The sequence below is a fragment of the Ptychodera flava genome, chromosome 18, assembly GCF_041260155.1.
Source record: "Ptychodera flava strain L36383 chromosome 18, AS_Pfla_20210202, whole genome shotgun sequence".
Lineage (NCBI taxonomy): Eukaryota > Metazoa > Hemichordata > Enteropneusta > Ptychoderidae > Ptychodera > Ptychodera flava.
This window is the reverse complement of record NC_091945.1, coordinates 19,926,356-19,945,096: the sequence shown is the minus strand read 5'-3', so window position 1 is coordinate 19,945,096 and position 18,741 is coordinate 19,926,356. Positions and strand designations below refer to the sequence as shown.

At 41.3% G+C, this 18,741-nt stretch overlaps 3 protein-coding genes across 3 annotated transcripts in view; 2 read left to right on the top strand and 1 right to left on the bottom strand.

Moving 5' to 3' along the window:
- LOC139117645 (mucin-2-like) overlaps positions 1-3,606 on the top strand; it is a 30,119-nt gene extending 26,513 nt beyond the window's left edge. The window contains exons 28-33 of the mRNA XM_070680886.1: positions 247-299; positions 564-704; positions 1,059-1,145; positions 1,466-1,606; positions 1,887-1,926; positions 2,250-3,606. Coding sequence (XP_070536987.1) covers positions 247-299; positions 564-704; positions 1,059-1,145; positions 1,466-1,606; positions 1,887-1,926; positions 2,250-2,530 — 743 coding nt within the window. The 3' untranslated portion in view covers positions 2,531-3,606. The remainder of the gene's footprint in view (positions 1-246; positions 300-563; positions 705-1,058; positions 1,146-1,465; positions 1,607-1,886; positions 1,927-2,249) is intronic.
- Positions 3,607-5,992: 2,386 nt separating this feature from the next.
- On the top strand, positions 5,993-10,068 carry LOC139117104 (myogenesis-regulating glycosidase-like). The gene is made up of 2 exons (XM_070679945.1): positions 5,993-6,136; positions 7,279-10,068. The coding sequence occupies exon 2, from the start codon at positions 7,338-7,340 to the stop codon at positions 9,414-9,416; it is 2,079 nt and encodes a 692-aa protein (XP_070536046.1). The 5' UTR covers positions 5,993-6,136; positions 7,279-7,337; the 3' UTR covers positions 9,417-10,068.
- Positions 9,494-17,067, bottom strand: LOC139117105 (glutaredoxin-1-like). The gene is made up of 3 exons (XM_070679946.1): positions 16,969-17,067; positions 15,214-15,495; positions 9,494-10,349 (listed from the first exon to the last, which is right to left on the bottom strand). The coding sequence occupies exons 2-3, from the start codon at positions 15,436-15,438 to the stop codon at positions 10,236-10,238; spliced, it is 339 nt and encodes a 112-aa protein (XP_070536047.1). The 5' UTR covers positions 15,439-15,495; positions 16,969-17,067; the 3' UTR covers positions 9,494-10,235.
- Between the last annotated feature and the right edge of the window lie 1,674 nt (positions 17,068-18,741).

Genomic DNA, 18,741 nt, shown 5'->3' with positions numbered 1-18,741 from the left:
GGAAAAGTCAGTGATTGTCTCTGTATACGGGTAACTGAATTCCAGTAAACTGACACTAAAAAGCGTCACAAAGATAATGGAATCATAATTTCTTAATTTTTACGATTGATCCTTACATCTTGTGTGATTGCGTTCCATGTTTAATATGGAACACTGAACCCGACTATGATAACGACACCCAAACCCATGCCATAGTCTCATCACCTTTTGTGAACGGATACTGAAACCTTACAATTTTATTTTCAGTTCCTAAAGATGTTTGTTTGTGGAACAATGGAACTGCCCTGGTCGAAGTACAGGTAACACTTTTCATATATAGACGCTTTTATTGCACTTTCCTTGTCATCGATGTTAAAATCTATGAATCCAGAATGACTGTTTTCCGTTCCGTCAGATATATTTTAGCGTCCTGCCGGGTTTGGAAATTATTTTTGATATCAAACTAAACTTTGTACATCAATCAAGCTTGTCTCTAGACCTCCGTCGATCATCCCAACTTTTTGAAATCTTAGCGGTATTCGTTTTCATCAAATGACATTTGCATCGAATCTCTTTCCGCATAGCCTGGTTCAACGGACCTAGTTGGCATGGATCCCTGCAAAGTGTGTGCTTGCTCTGAGGAGAAGGCGCCCAGCAGTGACCTTTACCCGACGGAGTGTGAATTCTTGCAGTGTGAAATACTGGGTCAGGAAGACTGCAGCATTGTAAGCGTTCTCTGGTTAATCCCTCGGGTTATTCCTGTATAGGGCAATTGCAGTCGTCCATATCTAGACATATTGCTGTTAAAGACATGCGCAGTCACAACGTGGAAAGTTTGTCTCTCTGGCGCGAGTAGCATTGTGCTAGATGTAGCTCGTTTTAGTAATTCAAATATTCATTTCTGTTTACCGCGATAACTGATCGAATAAATGACGAGAGATGAGTATCTAATGGAAGACTGGTGTATGTAACGTTTCAAAGGAAAGTTATACCATTATGAATAATTATTCATTGGTCTGTATTCAGATTTTGTGAGTGACATAGTGATTTTAACCTTCACGTTTTTGCCTGCTACACAGGAATCGGAATACGTTCCACCAGCAGAGGGCGTCTGCTGCGGAAAATGCCGTCCACGATGGTGTATTGACAATCAAGGGAAGCATGAGGTAATGACATTTGAAAACTGACCTTTTTGTGGTCCGCTCTCAGCAACCGGATTGTGGTGTGTAAGAAAAAATCAATGCGATGAGAACCCCAAAATCGGATCTCATACTTTACTGAATGGGGAAAGAAAACTGTCACCGCTGTATGTCGTGATGAAAGCAGGGCGACATTCGATGCATCTTCGCTTGCCAAGGTCTCTTGTCGGGGCAGCTGGATACTCCCCGAAATCTTCCTGTTGTCGAAGTCACGGACCCTAGCGTGCCGACGATGCATTCGATGGGGACAACTTCATCTTCTACTTGTCTACTTCCTTATTTTGCAGATGGGCGACACGTGGACTCCAGAAAACCCGGCCAATCCATGTGACTACATTGAATGCAAAGCAGACCAGAACGGAATCCCGCGAATTTACCCGTACTACACTGTATGTCCGCCGATATCACCCCCGGATTGCCCAGCACCGGTAGGCAAAACTTTACTGTTCCGGGGTAGCATTTCTTCACATAGACACGTGTTAATTCAATTACATGCCAAAGATTTGCGTAACTCCCAGTTTTTACGCTATTGCCATAGCGATCACCCGCAAATGATGATGATGATGATGATGATGATGATGATGATGATGATGATGATGGTTACAGTGATAATATCGTGGGTATTTCTGGACGTGGCAATTTGATTTCGAGTAAAGAAAACCAACATTTACATAACTTATCGTACATTTCCTTTTTGCGAACTTACAGTTTTACACCTTGAAGAACGACACTTGTTGTCCCTACTGCGGTAAGTCGTCAAATTGTTTTTGCAACATGAAACTTCTGCATGTTCATTATTCTTATCACTGGAGTCAAGATTTGTTAAGCATCAACCCTTAAATTAAGGAGATGACATACATTACAGAACTCATACAAAACTAGATTAAACTGGTACCTTATCCTGTGGTTACGCCGTAACTTTCTGAAGGACATGGCTATAGTTTCTGCGTTTCGCTCTCGTGAGAAGAGTGCGCCCTCTATCATCAAAGCTATTGCAAAGTTGCTTCTGTTGTTTATTTTGGCCACGAGCATTTATGTTGTCATCACGTTTCGTTCCGTTTCCTCCAACAGTCCTTGAAAAGACCCCTTGCAAGAGCGTCATCGAAATGATTGACGTCGAATTCGACGGCTGCAGGAGCGACGGACCGGTTGCGTTGTCTTACTGTGAGGGCCGATGTGACAGCAGCGCCCGCTACTCTTTCCAATCATTTAGTTTCATCAAGGTTTGCCTGTGTTGCCAGGTGTCGAGGACCAGCTCTCGTAATGCAACTCTCCTGTGTGACGACGGCAGCACGAAGACGTTTGAATACGATTTCATCGAGGAGTGCGACTGTCTCGGCTGTTTCTACTAAATCTGCGCATCTGTTGATGATTATATAAGTTTAGACAAACGACATATATTGAAAATCTACAAAACAGCGTGAAAGAGCTTCATCAAAACGCAGTTCTTGTCTATACGCGAGTCCCATCTCTGTAGACCATTGAATAAGTCTCATCAAACACAAAATACTTGTTTCATATTTAAATATGTCGTAGAAGATCATTTAATTTATATATTTAAATTAGACTATAATGTAGTTCGTTGTCAAGAATAAGGCAACGTTGTAACATGACACCTGACTTACGGTGTACGTGAAGTTAGCGATAGCAAAGTGCTTTATCAAAATGGTTTTGTCAAGTGCATTCTAAAGTTTAAATTTTAAAGATTATTATGCTTCACTCTGAATCCATTTACAAGAAAGGGTGTGAAATTACTGCATTCCAAACACATTTTGCTGCAAAGGCGAGATTAGCCAATCTGAAATTTTATTCGATCGTATTTGTTACTTGACATTAATCTCGCCGCAGATGTGTGATGTATTTTACATTGGTTTCATGTGTATTATGATGATTTGCATCAAAAAGGGAACAGTTGAAAATCACCTAACACTTGCCGAGATACCAGATCACCGTTTCACGTCCGTCAGACGGACCTTTGCACAACTGTACAGCATTGTGAAATTTTATACAAAGATTATTTGATTCATTTTTCACACACCTTCTAGGTGATCAAGTTCTCTGTCCATCAGTTTGCACCTTATAAAAATCACATCGGCGATTCTCCACGTACCAGCTGACGTTAGTTATTCGCAAGTTACCCAGTAGGGGTAGCCTCATGTTCGTGAAATATCGTAAATCTATATGTACGATTTTCCGAAAACTTTCGAGAGTTTCCAAGATGTTCTTATATTCCATTTCGTGGACAATCAGTTTAGTTGTTTCTGTCAACATCCTTCCGTCATTAGATTTCATTCCAAATATGAAATATTGTTTCATGACAATGAAGATTTGTGGCTAGTCCGATAACCTGAATGTAAACAGTGGAATTTATTTTTGACCCACATTTTTTTTTAAATCGAAGAAATAAAAACGGGGCATACAAAATAAATGTCGTTGTCCTTGTTGCTGCTGTTGATGATGATGATGATGATGATGATGATGATGATGATGATACTCTGTTGACTAAGTTCAAAGGGCTCTCTGATAAAGTTACCCCTTCCCCTTCCCCGACATTCACCCACAGGGCACTCACTCTAACTCCCTCCCTAACTCTAGCCACTGGTGAGTTGGAAGTTTCTGGGTAGTAAATATCAAGGGTATAACCGTCCTGGTAACCAATAAATACGTGAAAGTCTAGCTAAGGGAAGTATTCTTGTATGCGGTTAGGGTCAAGAATTAGAGGGGATCGTGACGTTAATTATTTTTAAATAGGCCAAACCCGGAATTCGAATGGACCACGGTACAAACAAACCCACGTGTGTAAACGCGCTTAGAGGAACGTGTATTTCTATACGCGTTAGTGCACATGTGGGTTTGTTTGTACCGTGATCTCTTGGGCGTACTGAGTCTGTAGAAGCATCGCATCCTTTTTATTCCGGAGTAGAACCATTGCGATTGTATTACAAAAAAGCATTGATTTGGCAAATACATACTCAAAGGTATTCTCCGAAAAGACATCTCTCTCTCTCTCTCTCTCTCTCTCTCTCTCTCTCTCTCTCTCTCTCTCTCTCTCTCTCTCTCTCTCTCTCTCTCTCTCTCTCTCTCTCTCTCTCTCTGAAAACAACTTTGAACAGAAAACCAAATACATAACTAATCGCGAATGTTCGATGATTATTACTGAGTATGCGTGCGTCACTGAAAATGTCCTGAATTGTCCTGAAAGTTTCGGTCACATTTTGTCCTTTTTGCGTCTACTGTACGTTAATCGTACAGCTGTACGTCGTGGTTAGAGCCTTCAAAGTGTGACTGTCACGATTTCATCCAAAAATTGCATTTGAGAATGACATTCGGGGTTTTTTGCTCTTTTCCGGCTGATTTGTAAGAAATTGCATGAAAATGATATAAATCTTCTTACTTTACGGTTTGAAATCAACCATACATTAAGAAGTGCTATTCCCAGCAACATGGTTTTCGACTTTCAGGTACTATGCGCCTCGTAACATTACTTAAACTTTTGCTCAAACTTGCCTCAAGGCAGCTTTCAACCATTATCTTTCAAAATCCACAACAAAACTCGGGGCCACAAATTGTGGCACTGGAGAAACAAATGACCTAAGATTTCCCGATATTTGCTATTCAAAATGGCCTCCCTCCCTATGTTAACTCTCTGGAAAAAAATAAACTTTTCGAATTTCAAAAATCTAAGGTGAATATTCCTCTTACTCCAAGAGCTTTAAAATGAGTCCCAAAAGGCGGTAGATCAGAAAAGTATTGGAAAAAATTGAAAGTCCGAATATTTCTTTCCGGGGCACATTCTACCTAAAACCCAATGGCTAAAAATGCATACTTATAAGAAATTGATGTGCTACGCTATGCCATCGGTTCAACTTCTTTAAACAACTCCAAAAGTAAATTCAATAATTAAATTTGTGGTGATCGCTAGTTCATTTTAGCATTTTTATCATAGTTTTAAAATACAAAATTCTGGTGTACGCTGACTCGGGGATTGAAAGCGCGGGGTTGATACCAAGTATACGGTCCACTAAAAAGCCTAAAAAGTGGGCGCACAGTAGGGGGAGTGGGTTACTGATAATGCAGCTATTTGCATACACTGGGCGGGAGTGTTTGAATTGTCGTAGCATCGCTTTGGCCGTATGATAAATTTTAATAATCATGATGGGCACTTTCGTGACTTATGCAAAGAGAGGTCAAATGGTTGTACAGGGAACACATTTTGAAGTATATGCGTTCTCCAACAAAAAAGAACATTTTTCAGTTTATTTTCGACTCAACTGTACTTTTATCGCTATATATTCACAGACATCATATGCAAGATTCAATGACAATGAACGCCTGAAACATGGCAAAATTATAAGATTCTGGGACCTAACACGGCACGTCCGATCAGTAGCGTGGCATTTTTACATGAGCATAGATTTACGATAATCCAGCTTTTATTAGAAGTTCCTGTTTAAGAGAGTATTATGGCATATCAGCGAATGGACCCTCGAGGGTCTCTGATCAGCGTAATATCGAGCTCGCGCAGTTCGCTTCAAAAGAAGACGTGACCAGGCAGTTTTGAGCACACTGTGGCCAACAATTCCAATGTTTAGACTGGTTTAGATGAAGAAAACAATTGGCAGAAATGATGACAAATTTCGAGGGCGATTCTATCCCAGAGTTGTTTGTTTTGTGTTGTTGTTGTTTTGTTTTGTTTTTTGGTTGGGCTTTTGTGAGGAGGTTGCATATGGTTCGACAGCTCATTATGTTGTAAATCATCACAGATAAACCCTACTACGCCCAAGCATTGTTACTGGTGCCCCTTGATCAGATTCTTATCGCAAGTGTACACAAGACAAGGTGACAGCAGCTCTACAAGGTGTCACAAGACAACAGGAGAGGGCAACGTCTGACAAGGAACGTCATCGGAGATTTGATTTTTCTCCGATTCACGACGGGACCTGTTCACGTAAAGATAGGTAGGTCGAGAAGGGGCTTTCATACAGCATATACCGAGACTACACCTCCAGTACCACGAGTTCCGGTGACCAAACTTCTTGAGGGGCGTTTTGACCCGAAAGCAAAGTTACTGTGACTCTTATTAAGACATGGCCGACAGTGCTTATCTTTTTCGTCTCTATAGCACGGGCATAATGTCAGACAAGTACAACATTATACAAGTAATTATCGTGAGCTAAGGGTGAAACGATGTCTACGAGGAAAACACACAAAATAAACCGCATACGTCATTCCGGCGAGTTTATGATCCTAGACTATCAACTTGTTTTATGGCTTACGCAAAGCTGAAATTTACTTCTCGCGTCGGGTTAAAGGTCGACTGGAGATTTTGCCCTCTTCTCAGTTCCATGATGCTTTTCGCGCCAGGGTGCGTAAATAACGGCATTTAAATTGGTGCCACCCTGGACGATATATATATATATATATATATATATATATATATATATATATATATATATATATATATATATATATATATATATATATATATATATATTTATGTGTGTGTGTGTGTGTGTGTGTGTCGCCGTTCGAAACACAAGCCGAAACAACTTATATTTCGGCAACATGAATTATATTAATGGATACAACAACAAAAAACATGTTTCAAGTCAGTGTAAAGAGTTTTAAACAGTCGTGGCAATGCATGGTGGGATAGCCGAGAAAAGGACTATTAAGTGTGTGTAAGTCCCGGATTATTCTACTTTTTGAGTTGACCAAGTTACCTGGCATAGATGTAATCATTTTGAGCGTAGCAAGAAGGCAAAACAGATTACAGTTTCAAAATATACAATTATCCAACGTTTGTTAGCTCTGTCGAAAAGATTTGTATCAAGAGCTAGGTGGTCCTCAGACTGAAAGATCCGTCGTAAGAAGGGAGAGCGTAGAGAGCGTCCTCGAGCGACGGATCTTCCAGTCTAGGTGGTCTTCCGTATACATGTTGAAATGTTGTTATAACGGCATCTCTTCTGCAGGAAGGTATATCAAACAGTCCAAGCAGATTTTCCGTTTTTTACACCCCCCCCTCTACAACTTTTAATGACAGATCTTTAATTATTATTTCTACTGTCTAAAATTTGATTATGTCACTTTTTTACCTTAGAGACGTACTTGAGTAATTGAGCGAGCCAGGGACACTGGTAAACATACACACCAAGTACAATGGAAATGCAATCGCAAAAATACAAGTCAACTGAAGTAATGGGTGACGTCAAAGACGACAGTTCTTGTCGCAGCACTAGAGCATGCTGGGCCATCGTCACAGGAATCATCATCCTGCTCCTGACTGTTGCCATAGTGGTACTCCTGGTGTATCTCCTACCGAAAGACGATTCTGTGACGTTTAGCGTCGGTGATGCGTCTCTTATGGTGAACGGTGACACAAACCAGGTGTCGCTGAACATCAGCAGCAAGAGGGGAGTCGTGCTGTCGGGAGATCTCGGTGGGAACCTGCCCGCATCTCCCGAACACAGCACCTGTGACGGCCACGGTGATGGTTCGGCCTGCATCCAGTGGGAAGACGTCGCTAAGCTGGAGATGAAATCCGAAGTCTTCGGAGAAAACACGTGCTATGACATAAAATGGACGGCCCTCGATAAGGACCACACACTGCTGGACTGCTTCTGGTTGAAAGGCGCCCATTGGTATGGAAGTGCCGAGATGTATTACCAATTGTGGCCAATCGAGCAATGGGACGAGCCGATGACGCTGTACCTGTCGGGAGACATGTTCGCTCGCCCCACCGACTATGGCTCCGTGCTTGAACGCTACTGGCTTTCATCCCAAGGGGTAGGTATTTTTGTGGATGGAGACGTCCCCCTCTTCGCCAGCCTGAACAGCGATAACGACAACAAAGTCTGCTACCAGGCAACCTACGAAAACTCGCCGTATCCCAACCCCGACGGCAAGGCACCGTTCATGCACTACACCGTCTGCACCGGTTCGAACGTCAAAACGATCCACCGATACATGGCTTCACGATTCTTCGAAAAGCCTGTAGGCATCCCCGACGAAAGGATGATAAGACTCCCGATCTGGTCGACATGGGCTCGGTATAAAATCAATATCAGCGAATCTGTCGTGATGGACTACGCAAGGGAGATTAACGATAACAATTTTCCGAACAGTCAGCTAGAAATAGACGACGGCTGGGCGACAAAGTACGGCGACCTTACATTCGACCCGATTAAGTTCCCCAATCCCCGGAACATGTGTGACGAACTGCACGATCTTGGTTTTCGTGTAACTATCTGGACGACTCCCTTCGGCAATTACGACTCCGAAGCTTTCAGAGAGGGCCTCGTCGCAAGCGACGAAGGGAATCATTACTGGGTACGGGAACCAAGAAACCAAGCGCCGGGTCTCATCAGATGGTGGAATGGTATCGCCGGAATTCTTGACGTTACTCACGAAGAAGCCTACCAGTGGAACGTGCAAAGACTGAAAGACTTCACCAGGGACACGGGTGTCGATTCGTATAAGTTCGATGCCGGAGAGATCAACTATCTACCCGTTGGATTCATCGCCAACGAAGAAATCGTCAACCCGGGAGAGTACACGAAACTACACGCCGACATGTCCGCGGAGCTAGGCGGCATGATCGAAATCCGCGCCGCCTGGCAGAGTCAGGATCTGCCAGTTTTCGTGAGAATGATGGACAAAGATTCGAAGTGGGGATACGACAACGGTTTCAAGACGCTGATAAACACTGCCTTGACATTTGGTATACTCGGCTATCCGTTCGTTCTTCCGGATATGATCGGTGGTAACGCTTACAACGAAGGTTTCCACAATGAATACCTACCGGAAAAGGAACTCTTCCTCCGATGGCTGGAGTTGACGGCCTTCCTCCCGTCAATGCAGTTTTCCGTGTCGCCGTGGCAGTACGAGGACGAAGAAGTGACGAACATCACTAGATATTGGGTCAACTTCCACGATGAAACCATCGGCCCAAAACTGGTCGAGCTCGCGCGCGAGGCGACGGTAACAGGTGATCCGATCATCCGCCCTCTATGGTGGATAGCTCCTGAGGATGAAACGGCGTTGACAATCGATTCTGAATTCCTCGTCGGAGACGACCTCTTGGTGGCACCAATACTCGACGAGGGCGAAACTAGTCGAGATGTTTACCTGCCAGCTGGAGACTGGGTCGATGAAATGTCAGGAGAAACTGTCACCGGAGGAAAGTGGATTGAAATGAGTGTACCAATAGACAAAATCGCTTACTTCACTAAAGCATAGACAGAATCGTGTATTTCTTTATTGTTCCGCAAGCTTTACTCAGACAAATGGGTTGGGTGAACATTACACAGTGCATATAATAATAATGATAATAATGTTTATTGCGCAACAACACACTTAAGAAGTGTGGTAAGGCAAAAATACCTGTACAGTTCAACGAAGTGTGGTAAGGCAAAAATACCTTTACAGTTCAACGTTACAAGGATTAACAATAATAATACACAAAATAGTGGCAGAATAACGGAAACGGTGTTGACTTCGAACTTGTATAAGTATCCAAACAATAATTTGCATGCTTTTATTAGAGATGCTACATGGGCAACAAACCTACTAGCTGTACTAGTTTGCTCGAGTTACTTTCAAAGTATTGCCATGATCATAGACAAGGTGCCATGGTTGACCGCAAAACGTGAAAGTAGAAGATGATAGTCAACATGAATACAGCGTTATAGACTGCAATAAGGTTACAAGATACCTATGATTTGTCTATTGTCAGTTTGAAAAGGAATCATTTTCGCTTACAAGTTACAGAATCACAGTTTAAACAAGTCACGTTTTCCTTCATGAGGACAAATTCAAACATACCTGCATAAAAATTTTGCGGCAGTTTTAGCCGACCAGAAATAGCAAAACTAAAGAGACAAAATGAAAATTTAAAGTGAACTGTAATTTTATCAAAGATTATACTAAATGCTGTGAGAATCTTCAGATGTAATAGCTAACTATTGTCGACATAAACAAGCTGCTTCTCCATGAACAACTTGAATCCCGTGCCTCATTTTATGGAGCACCTGAGAATTCCATCAGTGGGGGACGCTGTCATTTAATGAGTTTCTTCTCCCGCAGTAGGTCTTCCAACCTCCCCTCTCCGTCCATGTCCTCAAGCTCCTCACAACCTCCAAGGAATTCCCCGTCAAGAAATATCCTGGGCACCTACATGTACGGCGAGAGAGAGAGGGAGAGACAGACAGGTGTAGACAGACAGAAATAAACATTGACAGAGAAAGACGGTAGAGATAGAGAAAATATGTTGTTAGAGGCAACGGAGTATAAACACAACTTCAACGGCTACTGGGAAGTTTAGAGGGACATTATCGCTATCTTTTGACCCTTTTTTCACCAATATTGTTACAAACGAGCAGTTGCTGATGTTGTTCGACTTATTGAAAGATGTCTAAAAATGGTCGACCATAGACAACTTCCCTCCCATCTTGCCTACACTGTGTAGGAGGTTTTAGGTAGCCCACCGAAGCGAAGATTTATAATGTTTAATGACCACAAAATGAATTTTAAAAACCTACAGTCAGCATCAGTGATCGTACGTCACACGCAATTCAAAATTAAGTAGTCGAACGCATGCAAATTTGCTTGGAAGCAAGTAATGGACCAGCGGTGGCTCAAATATTGATAACGGACTAATATCGAATTTCTCGAACTTCATTGAATTTGTGTGATAGTCGCGACAAGTTTGATAAATGTTGGTTTAAATTAGCGCTTGCTATCCAAAGAATGAATTAGATCCAGTTGTTTTATTGAAAGAAGCTGGAACTGACGACGAGTGATGATCACAGGCGCTTCTTAGCTGGGTAATCTGCTAAGGAAATCTATTTTCGGCTTGATCTATCGATCCCGTAGTCGATATGCCCGCCACTACACCTAAATACTCGACCAGAGTATTTAGGTTGCAGTGGCGGGCCATATCGACTATGAGATCGATAGATCGAGCCCAAAATCGATCTACTTAGCAGACTTGCCAGCTAAGGAGCGCCTGTGGTGATGATGTAGAACTTGAACTTGTTTATTGAATACGGAACCATGCCATGGGCTAGGCCTCGCTGCCCAGCCACTCATACATCAGTCTGTGAGTCTGCATGTGAGTGGCTGAGTGAGTCGGTGTCTCTGCCTGAGTTTAAGTCCTTCTCATGAGCGTGCGAGTTAGTGTGTGAGTGTGTGTATGTGTTCATTTATACGGTATCTTGGCTATGTCGGAATAGACGCCATAAAGAATAGAATAAGATGACATACAATACTTTGATTTCTACCGACGTAAGAAATTTACAAAAGTACAAATTATCACTTGCCCGTGCTTGGCATGCTACAACTCTATTGTCTAAAGCAAACGTAAGTAATAAATTAAAATGATAATAACAGCTCAAAGTTACAAGTGGTTGAAATACAATAGAACATAGGGGTAGTACGCAGAATACCTGCATGAGGAATAAGTTACTGGGGAAATTTTAAAAGTGTAAACGTGTAAGATCATGCTGTCGATACCGTGCCAATATTGTTATAGTCCAAATCGAGTGGAATTGCAGCTTGGTTTCATCGCGTCCGTGGACGCTAATGTACCACGAGTGTGAAATATTAATTTCTTTTCACCAATTTGGAAGATTAAGACAGTAGTGCATTTCAAAACAGGTCAATGATTCAAGACGCAAGCAATACATGATATGTCGTTCGCCTGTACTCTCGCAAATTTTATGGTGAACCGTAATATTTTTCCAACGTGTCGATTTAGTGTATGTAGTGGTGAGGAATCTCTCTCTCTCTCTCTCTCTCTCTCTCTCTCTCTCTGAAACCTAAATTGCCGGTATTTTTGTGTTTACTGAGTTTCACAGGATCACGTCTTGAACTTAGCGCAGCAGGGGAAAAAATCGAAAATTTACAGCTACAGTCCCACCCTTGTCCGGTACGGTTCACTCTTGCATCTCGATAGAATGCTCGGATCAGATGCGCATTGTTCAGTTTGAGTCAGGGAACATTTGCCTTCCAAAGAGTTTATCACGTTTCAAATATTTTTTTCTTTAGATGAATCTACGATCGATATCTGTCGGGGCGTCTCTCATTGATCTATTGGAGCTACTTCCGTACTCTAGGGGTACTACTCGCTCGATGACGTGAAGAAGAAATTAAAAGAAAGTGCGTAATTGCACAGTCAGCTGACGAAAGAATTTGAATTAAAAAGTCATCCTACGATGCTTTCTGTTCCACTTAAAGTACGACAAGACATTTGCAGACTTATCTTATCTGTCTTAAAGGGATAACCACCTTTCATCGGATTCATCAAAGAATGGTGCAGTGTTGTCTGAAAGTGTACGTAAGATCCTGGAGCGAAATAGACATTTGTTAAATGAAAGGACTGGCCTAATCCTAATTGCAGATCGTGCAGCAACTCGTTTTTGCAAATTAACCGATACAAAACCCATAAGTCTCCATTACTGTCTGTGGGTCTGAGGAAATCTAGTTTTCAGCACGGGCATAACCAATGACTACCTGCAAGTACGATTTAGCTATTTTGGAATTTTTTCAAGGTTGCCCGTTTGTTATTATTACTTTCAATGTTGACGTAGAATGTTAGATTTATCTCAATGCGTGGTATTGTGTTGAACATGCTCCAAAGAAGTGTCGAATCGCCGTATTATGCAGAGAATAACTAACAAAGATTTCCGTTCAATGGCAGGTTGTAGAGGGGGAATGTTAATATTTGGCGTACAAATACATCACGTCTTCGCAAAGCAAACAGCCTTTGACCTTCATTCATGAAGTGTGGGGTAATGACTACACATCGGTGTAGTCCTGCGAAGCCTCACAAATTGGATGAGTGATTCGATTTTCGAAAGCATGACGTCAAACCATGATGCCAGGACAAGAGCGCAGATCTATGTAGGGGTTAAAAGAAACGAATATTTAAATTTGTATACCTCTCTGTATGAGTAGCCTACGGTTATGTTCCGAATCCCTAGAGGCCCTAAGATCCTCTCTTTAAAGGTAGTAAGTTTATTGACCCTTCAGTACTTACAGCGAAAAACGAGATGGTTGAACAGTCTCATATACATTACGTTTACTTTTTTGTACGAAACATACAAGTTTTTGTAGATAACATCTTGGATAAAAAGAACCGACTCATTTAAGTGTCTGGATAGACCACACAAGGGAGTGCTAAATTACTTGTCGTGTTGATTGTAGAGACTGAAGTTAATTAGGACAGCACTCTGGCACTCTGGCTAACCATAAGACGTACTGATGCCAAGCTGTTTTTATAGACACACAAGAATAAACAGTGGAGTAAAGTGTCACTTAGACGTCTGTCAAGTTTTACTTCTTAGAAAATGCATTCCCTTCAACTCAATACATGAAAGCCAATATGTTGTGTGGTATCCATGGATCGGTGTTTCATTGAAAGTCTTTTTATTAAAACTTGCATATGACAGAATAAAAACCAGCATTCACAAGACATTTCTATCTGACATGTGGTAATCGCTGCTTCATTCATTACTCTCAGAGTCTCACTATGTATCCATGTGTCTCGCAAAAAATCCTAATCAGCATTTGTCTGCATTCATTGTATCATGTTTCGTCTACCTAGAGTGTTGACATAGACCGACAGCAAGCTGTTTAGATATCATCAACGTGATAAGTATTTCGGCACCTCCTATCCAAACACTCAAATGAGTCGGTTCTTTTTATCTACAATGTTATCTACAGAACTTGTGCCGGACGTACAAAAAAGTAAACGTAATGTATATGAGACTGTTCATCCATCTCGTTTTTTGTAGTATGAGGTTTTTCGCAATGTTAAATCGCCGTGTACAAGGCGCGCCATTTCTGCGCCCCTCCTAACCATTGGTCGATCAGAAATGTGCTTTCAATGCCTTGCGGGTGTTTGAGTACTGGCCCCCTCGTAGACTACGTCCCTAACATAAACATTAGACAGTCACTCTCGAAAACACCTTTATTGTATCGTGTTACAAGCAGCCTGATTAGCGAAAGCAATTCGGTACTTTACAGGTTTGCTCAATTAGCCCATGCTATTTATCCATGGATATTTACTACCTTGTGTGGGAGAATTGCTCTTTTGTTCAATTTTCGGGCTTTGTAATTGCTTTTCAGTTACTACTTTATGGTTCACTTACTCTCCCCTCTTTTGTGAGTCACTTTACAATAAAAAACAACAATCCCCGTTAATTACGACCTACCATAATACATCCCGTCAATCCTTTCTGATTCTTAGTCCTTAGTCTAGTTACTTACCAAAACTTGGGCTCTCTCTCTCTCTCTCTCTCTCTCTCTCTCTCTCTCTCTCTCTCTCTCTCTCTGACATCCCATCCATAACCAGACTGACTGAGACCTGCTGACACTACTCCCCTCCCCTCTTTTCACCGGGAATCACATGAAACACTTCTAAGTGTCTGTCAGTGAGGACATTTTGGCTGCGAGTGAGAGTAAATCTGCTATGGCCATGTTTGTTCACTCGGCTCAAATCTCGAAAGTAAAGATTGAAGTAACAATGGCATAATAAACTGCGATATCGGTAAAATTTGAGACCCCCGATTTTTATTTTTCATTTGAAGAGAGTGGTTGAAAGATTTCTTGAGGAAAGTTTGAGCAAAAGTTTAAGTCTTTCACTTTCGAGGCACGAACAGTGTGAACATTGTACACGTATGCTTACTTGGTGAATTAACATATATACATTGTCATTAGCTTATCATTCCGATGCACTGAACAACATGACAATAAAGTTTGTTTGGGACAGCTTTTATGTAATTATAATTAAAGCGCAGCAGTTCGTACGGGGGACAGTGTAAAAAATGACACAGTTAGAATATGAATTTTCCGAATGTTTGCAAGTGACCACAAGGTCAGCATGGAATGGATATGTCAACAATGACACAGCTTAAACTGCTAAATAGATGTACTTTAAGCCAAGTGCGAAACTGGTTGATATCGCGCGAAAGGGAACAAAACGCACAGCGACGCAGATTCTACCAGCTCTAAAAAGCTTTTTTCGTCGACTTACCGATTTAGCCCCGGTCAACTCCACGAAGTATGCCTGAACTTCAACCATGTCCTTCCTGTCGTGGATGAATACTTCCTCTACAAGTCGTTCAATTTTGTGCTTCTTGAAGATTTCCATGGCTCGCTTGGTGTAAGGACAGTAGGGTATTGCGAACACCAATAACTTATTGCCCTCTATCATCTTGTCTACGAACTTGCGCGCGCTACGTTCAGATATAGATGTCATCTTCTTGTCTGTTGTGTAAGATGTTGAATTGCCAGAGTAACGAAACTGCTTTCTCTCCTTAAAGGGTAAATAATAGTAATCTCTGATAATAATTTCCATCTTAGAAGACAAGATCATCTTTTTCTGTCCTGTGTGAAATCGTAGCCTTGCAAACCAAAAAAATCCGTGAATATTGTAACACGCAATGTTATCGTCGATAAGTGAATCGGAGTCCAAGTTAAAGTTCAGTTTTCTACACTAACATTAGGGCCTATATATTACACGTACAGAGGCTCCGTCCATAAGCTGAAGACATTTTGAAGCGACATTTTGACATTTTTTGGGAGTTCAAGAAATTTGACTTCGTAAACCAGCCAAAAATGATACAAAAGTGCATGAAAGGGTATAGCTAAGTGAGCTTGAATGGGAGTGCTACCACACATACATGTAATGCTAACTACGACTAAATAGGCAGGTAGGGTTGAATGTTAAATGACCTGCTCAAATTGTGGGTAACAGGTAACACAAATCCCGTAAAGTTCGACAAGAAAGACGCACGTAATTACTTCAGATTGTGCGGCGCTAATTACAGGTGTGCAACTGTCACTGTAACACAACCACCACCCACAGCTAAATTGTCTTTAATAAAGCATGGATGTAAAAAGTCACAGTCACTGGCTGTTTAGCATCGCGTAATCCTGTTACGTTATGAACAAAAACGTTCAGGACACTTTGTATAACTCGACACCCTATATTCTGACCACTGTGGCAAACTCCAGAGTGAAACTCTTTCTCTCTTTCTTTTTTCCACGTAATTTCATACCTCTATTTATTTGCCTAATGATGCAATTAGAGATGTGATATTCAACCCTGACCTAGGCAACACCAGTCTTGCCTTGCAATGTGCTACAAGATGACACGTACGTCGCGTCGGCCTGGCGCTGCAAGTCCGGCTGGAACTTTGTCAAGGACTGAACCGTCAAACTTTTCAGCGCTCCTAGGTTTTCATTTTCAGTAAGGAGATACTTGCGAGCTTGTTTTAGACCGTAGTGATTTCTATGGTTCGTTGTTCACCGTCCTATTTCCGCAATTATGTGCCGAATTCCGCGTGCCTTTCCCTGTCTCGTGACTGACTGACCAGTCCATGACAAATTATTTGCGAATCAACGTTTAGGCATTTCCTTCTGTCGTCATCTTAATCAGAGATGAGGATTTTCCTTGCAGTATGTCAACTTTTTTACCTAAACTAGTAAGACACAACGTTATAAAATACGGACTAGAGCAATACTCGAACGTTTTAAGATCCGTAGCAAAATACCAGGCGGTTTGTGTACTTTTCTTTCAATTTCGAAGACCTGCTAAACAGGGGACCTGAATATTGAGTGCACATCAAGGTATGCACACACGATGCACTAGAGCAGCTCAGAAGACGCGGGCGAACTGCTATAAAATTAATAACCAACTTAGCCATATATTGCGAAGAAATTGGAGTAAGCATGATACACGGGCGCTTATTACCAAACCAAACACCGAGCGATCCCGAACACTTACCTTACTACGTTGTGACCCCGTGAATTCGAAATAAACAACTGAAGTGAAATTGCAGCAGGTTTTGTATTCCAAGTCCCCCTGGCTACGCCAAAGAACACAATTAGGGACTGGTCAGTTTCTTCGGCCTGGGGGGGGGGGGCGCGGTGGATTATTTTTTGCCGACGTCAAAAAGTGGCTGATCCCCCATTCCAAATTTTGAAAACAGGGTGACCCCCCCCTATTCCAAATTTCTAAAACAGGGTGCCCCCCCCGGGCGCGACAAAGGTAAAACAAAAGATGGACATAAATTATATATATATATATATATATATATATATATATATATATATAATATATATATATATATATATAGATATATATATATATATTATATTTTACATTTTACATATATTTATATTTTAAATAGTCATTCTATGTTTTAGTGAAATTGTTGACATGTCAGTTGTAAGATAGGAATTTCAAAGTGTCAATCTTAAAGTTTAAATACAGTACATTTTGAATGAGCTGTATTTTGAATGAGCTGTGAATGTATTTCACACTTTCTCTGCTTAACCAGATGTCCTGAACTGTTGTACAGAAATGGATGTCAATCATTAATATCAAAGAGGAAAAAGCAGTGAATCAAAACTTTGATGGGTGTTAAGACTTGCCAACCATCCAATTAAATCTACTGAGGAGCCATAGAGAGCTTTTTTAGCCAAATCTGATGTGTACAGTGTCTGAGAGGACCTTTTCTTGTGTAACATTGAAACCATAAAAGCACAGCTAATAATGACAAAAACTGCCTTTTTTAACTGTTATTTTGTTCATAAAAAAGCATCTTTCTACAGAAAACGTATGAAACAAAGGAAAATAATTGCATCAATGAGAAGGAAAGATATCTTGTCATTTTTCTATCTCTAAAATAAGTCACTGTATCAAATATATATTGTGAAATATTTGTGCATGTTGCTTTCTCATACAGAATTCTCACAGAGAGAACAGAAAAGTATCAGGAATTTGTCATCCTTTTCATATGAAATGCAGATTTCATAATGGTACACTTTCACTTAGCAAACATCAAGATATCTCTGAAAGTATGGCGCCCAAAGGGCGCGCCAAAAAATATGAAACATCCTGATATCTCTGATATATATGCCTTGTATATTAAAGTCATGCACCTGAAGGGCATGCTGAAAGATGTATGATATATTAAAGTAATGAGCTTGAAGAGCACGCTGAAAAATATTGAACATACAGATATCTCTGATGTATGTATGCTTGATATGTTAAAGTTGGGCGTGCTGAAAAATATGACTGATTAAAGGTTACGCGCCCGAAGGGCGCGCCGAAAAATACAACTTAATGATGAATTTTGTGGCTGACACTAGCATTTTAGGCAATGATGAGCCTGTGTCAAAATTCAAAAACACACTGACCCCCCCCTATTGGGCATTTCAAAAACATGGTGACCCCCCCTATCACCAAAGTCAAAAACAGGGTGACCCCCCCCCCCCATGAATCCACCGCCCCCCCCCCCCAGGCTGAAGAAACTGACCAGTCCCTTAGGCGTGTCGAAATAATGCGTGCACTCATACACATTAGAAGGCCCCCTGTACTGTCTATGGGCACTGACCCGCAGCATTGGAGCCGAAATCAATGCTAAAACAATAGGCATCCCTAATTAAGTGTTGTTTCAAAGGCGATAAATATGCATTGGAAACTACTACGATCGAAGACGAAGCATCAAGAACTTTGGAGTAAACATTTAGAATCCTTGGCGTCAGAAATAAT

Excerpts from the sequence above, each read along its gene's own strand:
- LOC139117105 (XM_070679946.1), bottom strand. The coding sequence starts at position 15,438 with ATGACATCTATATCTGAACGTAGCGCGCGCAAGTTCGTAGACAAGATG. Across the intron at positions 10,350-15,213 it reads AGTTGACCGGGGCTAAATCG|GTGCCCAGGATATTTCTTGA; the intron begins GTAAGTCGACGA and ends CCGTACATGTAG.
- LOC139117104 (XM_070679945.1), top strand. The coding sequence starts at position 7,338 with ATGGAAATGCAATCGCAAAAATACAAGTCAACTGAAGTAATGGGTGAC.